General features: G+C 47.8%; 1 protein-coding gene across 6 annotated transcripts; it reads left to right on the forward strand.

Moving 5' to 3' along the window:
- Window positions 1-204: 204 nt before the first annotated feature.
- Window positions 205-5,195, forward strand: CIRBP (cold inducible RNA binding protein). Of its 6 annotated transcripts, none has more exons than XR_008747206.1 (8): window positions 205-351; window positions 1,145-1,253; window positions 1,349-1,455; window positions 1,758-1,896; window positions 1,999-2,083; window positions 2,212-2,279; window positions 4,641-4,746; window positions 4,925-5,195. XR_008747206.1 is itself a non-coding variant. In XM_055803953.1 (7 exons), the coding sequence occupies exons 2-7, from the start codon at window positions 1,151-1,153 to the stop codon at window positions 2,718-2,720; spliced, it is 519 nt and encodes a 172-aa protein (XP_055659928.1). In that variant the 5' UTR covers window positions 206-351; window positions 1,145-1,150; the 3' UTR covers window positions 2,721-3,444. The 6 variants fall into 6 exon arrangements, 4 of the variants coding, with proteins under 4 accessions (XP_055659928.1, XP_055659929.1, XP_055659926.1 ...); XR_008747207.1 differs by having other exon boundaries at window positions 206-351; window positions 2,215-2,279; XM_055803953.1 differs by lacking the exons at window positions 4,641-4,746; window positions 4,925-5,195 and adding an exon at window positions 2,704-3,444 and having other exon boundaries at window positions 206-351.
- Window positions 5,196-5,583: the final 388 nt, after the last annotated feature.

The raw sequence follows: 5,583 nt of genomic DNA on the forward strand, positions 1-5,583 counted from the left end.
CCCGGCCAACGGTCTCCGCGCTCCCGACCAATCCGCGGCGCGCCCCGGGCCCCGCCCCCTGGTGGGCGGAGTGGGCGAGGGGCTGCAGCATTTTTGTTTTCGCTGCCCACTGCCCGCGGCCCTCGCCGCGGCTCATGAATATTAAGAGCACCCGGCCCAATCAACGGGTGCGGCGGCGGCAGCGCTTTAGTGGCGTCACTCGCCCCGCCTTGCGGTGGGGGGATTAATCTGCGTATTCATAGGGTGGGCGGGGCAGGGCGCGGGCGCTTATAAGCCGCCGCCCCGCCAGCCTCAGCGTACATCGCGCCGAAGCTTTGAAGTGCTGTGTGGACCTCGCGCCTCCAGGCACCGGTAAGGCGCCCGCTGCGGTGGGCGGGCTGCGGCCGGGGGGGGGGGCCTCGGGGCGCCGGAGCTGGAGGAAACGTGTTTTTGAAATTGCGGTCTCGCTCGCTGCCTGGGGGGAGTTGGGAGCGGGGCGCCCGTCCTGCGCCACGGGTGTCCCCTGTGGCCGCGGGGAGCCCGGCGAAGCCGTCCCGGCCGACTGCCGTGGGGGGAGGGAGCCGGGGGAGGGGAGAAGCGCGCCCTCGGAAACAAAATGGCGACGAGCTTCGGCCGTGCAAAATGGCGGCGGGCGGGAGGAGGGGCGGCGGGCTGCGCCTGCGCGCGGGGGGCGGGCCCGAGGGCGGGGCGGGGGTCCCGCGCCCGGGCGGGGGTCGACGCCGCGGGGCGCGCCTGCGCACAGGGCCGCTGGCAGCCGCGGGGCGCCGGGCCTGGGGGGGGGGAGGGGGGCGGCGCGACCCGGGGCCCCGCTGCGGGGAGCGGGCCGAGGGCCGAGGCCTCAGCGGGCGGGAGGCGGCCCCTGGCCCCTGCCGCTGTCCGGGCGGCCTGCGCGGTGCGGCCCGCCTGGCGTTCTGCCGCAGGCCTGGGGGCCCGGGCCCCCTTCCCGGGGAGGCGCTGCGGCCGGAGCGGCTCTGCGGGCTGTGCCTCCGCCATGCGCAGCACCGCTTCCCTGGAGTGCCAGTGTGTGGGCCCTACAAGGACGGAACCGCGTTCTTGTGGTGTTGAAACAGATAGAATTTTCCAGACGCCATGAAATTACATCTTTTGATACGCTGACCGACCCCCTGATACATTGATTTTGCAGGTCAGAATGGCATCAGATGAGGGAAAACTCTTTGTCGGTGGACTGAGTTTTGACACCAACGAGCAGTCATTGGAACAAGTCTTCTCTAAATACGGACAAATTTCTGAAGGTAAAATTGCAATAGCAAGCTGTGACCTTCTCCACAAATTTATCGGCTTGCACAGGTGCTGATGCGTTTTCTCTTTTTGTCTCCTGCCCGTATAGTTGTTGTGGTGAAAGACAGAGAGACTCAGAGGTCCAGAGGTTTCGGCTTTGTTACTTTTGAAAACATAGATGATGCTAAAGATGCAATGATGGCAATGAACGGAAAGGTAAGGAGGCCTTGGGGCAGATTCTGTATTTTCTAAGGTGTAGTAACAGAATCCTGAAAAATAATTTCTTAATGATTTGTGACCTAACCTCTCTAACTGAAAACCAGTGATGTTACAGGAACAGCTGTATGTGCTGTGTGAATGTGAATTTACTTAGTTAGTTGGTCTAGTTGTGACATGAAATAATGGTAAGAACTAGCGAATTCTGGCACTGTTTAGCTGACGGTGAAGGTGTGTAACTCCTTGTACATGTGTTTTGCTATTTAAGTATTGAGTTGGCTTATTGTTTTTCTGTTCTTTAGTCCGTAGATGGACGTCAGATCAGAGTTGATCAGGCTGGAAAATCTTCAGAGAACAGATCTCGTGGCTACAGAGGGGGCACTTCTGGGGGCAGAGGTTTTTTCCGTGGGGGCAGAGGTCGGGGCCGTGGCTTCTCTAGAGGTGAGTGTGTTTCAATGACCTGACTCGCGGTGCATGAAGTGGTCATGGTATTTGTCACAGTGCTTAAAAAGAACAACCAACATGGTCTGGTGTTTGTTCAAGGAGGTGGAGACAGAGGTTATGGCGGAAGCAGATTTGATTCCAGAAGTGGAGGATACAATGGCTCCAGAGACTACTATAATAGCAGGTAAAGTCATCACAACCACTAGTGGGTTGTTGTGAAACTCTTTTGAGCCCATTGCCTGTTTGACGTAAGTGTCAGTAGGCTCTGGAAACAACTGAGCAAATACAAAGCACGTGAATGTTTTCTAACAGCAGGAGTCAAGGTGGCTATGGTGACAGGTCTTCAGGAGGGTCCTACAGAGACAGCTATGACAGTTACGGTAAGTCTTGGTTCAAATGGGAATGATGAGTACGTATGCTGTAGGAACTCTAAACCTTCTGACCCTGTACTTGAATCTGGAAATACTGAAAGGCTCAGTTGGACTGTACCACTGTTTTCTGCTCTTGCCCGTAAGAACCAATCTGTCAGGCTTTGGACGTGGTTGTGCCGTTTAAATTTCTAATTTGTAATGCATGTGTAGGAGTTGCTTGGATCTAAGGCAAAGCAAGTTTTTAAAATGCGTTCCTCGAGCTTGAGACTAAGACAAAACTCGGATGCCCTAACAAACTTTAATCAAGGGTGGGGGAGTTCTCTTTACGATGTAGCGAACTAGCACTAGCTTCTGAAATAATGCAAGGGAGTAAAATGCTGGAACTTGTCTATGCTTCAGTGCCTTTACAATTGTGCCTGCTTCTTGTCCTCAGCTACACACAACGAGTAAAAATCCTTCCTGACTCAAGATCGTCCTTCCAATGGCTGTATTTATAAAGATTTTTGGAGCTTCGCTGAAATCGTTATTGTGTAGTACATCTACTTGTATTTTCACTTTTGTAGTATTATCAGTTCTAATCTTGTCAAACACAGCCTGACAGCTTCTGATATGAGATGGTCTAATTAGACTTTTCTTTAAGAAAGCTCTGCTTTCAAGTGTTTTTAATCTTTTTTTGAAAGCATTTCAGATTTTATTTTACCCTTCGTGATGAGCCAAGGTGTTTTTTTTAAAGTTGTGAAGTTGGGGCCCCAATTCAGTTTCTTTTGAGATAGAAAGGACCTTTAATTCAATGTTCACTGGAAGCTGAACAAGCTGTGGACTTTTTTTAAGTGCATTACCTTCGTCTTTTGTAACATTCCTTTAGTGTAGCAAGGTAGGAATGCAGCCTGGGTACAAATTGGAAGGCAAACCACCTTGATATATCTAAAGAGAAACTTGCTTGTATGTTCAACCTGCATAACGGTATTTTTACTGTTGTAATGATGTAAATTACCCAGAAATAGACTTGCAAACTTACCATAAAAGAGGTTCTTGAAAATGTTTATTTATATTGTCCTTTTTTACTGGAAGAAATATGCATATTCCATTGATATTGTATTTGAAGTGGTAAAGGATTCTTGTATACAGTTTTCTTTGGCTTTACGAAGCCTATTAAAAGACCGTCTGAAATGAACTCTGTTCCTGACATTTACATTTCATTGCACAACACAATCTTCGAAGATGAAGAACAGCCTAAGCGATAGGGAATGCCAGAGGAGAGGAGAAGACTAGTGATAGTGTAAGAGCAAGCCAGATTTATTGACCAGTTGCTAGAATTTAATCTTAAACCGGTCTTGGCATGTGAATTCGTCAACATACTTTCACACAAGAATAGTCAGAACTTGTCTAGAGGCAGAGGACTGAAAGTGTATACCTTAGGATGTGCAAGTACTTGAAGCCTAAAGTCAGAAGTGGAGGGAATGCTAGTGTTAGGTAGGATAATTGATGTTTCCTTAAAACACTGAAATAGCCTATATTGAAAAGCTGTAGTGAAGAATCAGTCCTTTAGTAACTGGACTAGTTACTAGCTTGACAGGAGTGTTCAATGGTAGGTAAATTGCCGTAATTAGCTAGCTTTGTCATTGCCTTACAAGTTCTAAGAATTCTTTGCTAGCATATGGAAACTGCAGTGTCCTTGGAGAAAAGAAGTGTTGTGCCTCCAACAGAAACCTCTGAGACGAAAGCTGCTCTCTTGGCTAGTTCATATGTGGAAATAGTCCTGTAATTCGAGGTAACTCCTTTTGCTCATGTCCGCATCCTTCCTCTTGTTGAGAGCTCATTTGAAAGTCTAATGTACCTGTGAAAATATTCCTTTTGACAATTTTGGTCAACTGATGGAAAAATTTTAACCCATGCCGTATGCAACCTTTGGCTTGTGGCACAACTTCAGTTCCACAGATCAGAGTTGGGCATGCAGTCATGTCTTGCTAGTAGGTATGGAAGCAAGATGGGAAACGAATTCCCTGACTTGATATGTGTTCATCTATTGAGAATCTTCCTAGACTTCATTAAGTTGCTCACTTTAATTGTAGCTTTCTTTGCCATCCTACTTGTTGCCATTAACTTTTTCCCATAGCCCACACCTCCTAAGCAGCCATGTCAAAGTGGTTAACTCTCTGCTTAGGGATCAAATGATACATTGGCTGGCATATCAAAGGCATCAGCCAGCCCTGGAACAGTTTTCCCAGACTGTGCTTCTGTGATGTGATGGGTTCAGCGAATGGCTTGTGAAACCCTCGTATCCGATGTGACTTGTGTTGGGGGGGGAGGCGGGTGGCAATGTAAAAGTCTCTGTTTGATATTTTTATTAATGCATCTCTGCTTTGGCAGGCTGAAGAGAAGATGGACACTCAACGCAGAAGCTGAGTGGGGATTCTGAGGACAGGAGAGTATGTGTTCCGAGGAAGCAGGACCGAGATGCGAGTATGCCAACCAGGTAACGTCTCTTCAGTGTGCTTCTCGCCCCCACATCTTTTCCTGGAAAAAAAAAAAAAGTTTGGCTCTGTTACTGGTTTTACAGTGCTGTTCTCCAGGCAGGAGTCTGACCAGTAGTTTCTAGGTGAGATTTCCCACATTCTTCACCTTCAAATTCATTGTTTTAATTTTTATTTCAGCAATGAGACACATCATCAGAGAAGATCAAGAAGGACAGCCGTGGACTGACAGGAGTGGTGGAGATGAAGAGCTTTGAGCAGTGTGACGTGATTTTTATATATAGGTCAATTGAACAAGCAAATAAGTTAGAATAAAATATTGCAATGTGGAAAAAAAATGAAATCTCTGTAGTACTTTTGTGGGGAGGTCTAAGAATATTAGACTGTGGCCAAGGCATACTGTAGAAATCTAGTTCCCTAGTGTATCGCCCAGTTAAAAGTAAGAAATAAGCCAAGGCTGTTCTGGCTGGGGAGGTTGACAGAGGGTGACCTGGCTTTAAGGGCAGTTTGAGGAAGAAATTCGATTTGTATCATTGTAACCTTGAACTTGTTGGCCTAATTACATAAAGTTTGTGTGGCTGTGAAACTTCAATATAGTGAAGCAGCTACATCTGAAGGCAGCTGTTGGATGAGCAATTATGTAAACAAGGAGTCAGTACTTGCACAGAACAGAAGCTGCTGCTTCCTGTTGAAATTGTAACAAATACAGGTTTCTAATTTGCACTAAAAGCTTTTCTTTTTTTTCAACTTGGTCAATGAATTATTTCTTCCCATACACGTCAGAGTAATCCAATAGTTTTGCTGATGAAGGTTGAGATGTGGTACTTGGTGCCAGTCAC

The sequence above is a fragment of the Falco peregrinus genome, chromosome 5, assembly GCF_023634155.1.
Source record: "Falco peregrinus isolate bFalPer1 chromosome 5, bFalPer1.pri, whole genome shotgun sequence".
In the NCBI taxonomy this organism is placed as follows: domain Eukaryota; kingdom Metazoa; phylum Chordata; class Aves; order Falconiformes; family Falconidae; genus Falco; species Falco peregrinus.

What these genes read in the sequence shown, in the direction of transcription:
- CIRBP (XM_055803951.1), top strand. Translation starts at nt 1,151, where the DNA reads ATGGCATCAGATGAGGGAAAACTCTTTGTCGGTGGACTGAGTTTTGAC. An exon ending in ATACGGACAAATTTCTGAAG is followed by an intron (nt 1,254 to 1,348) that starts GTAAAATTGCAA and finishes CTGCCCGTATAG; the next exon opens with TTGTTGTGGTGAAAGACAGA. An exon ending in TGATGGCAATGAACGGAAAG is followed by an intron (nt 1,456 to 1,757) that starts GTAAGGAGGCCT and finishes TCTGTTCTTTAG; the next exon opens with TCCGTAGATGGACGTCAGAT.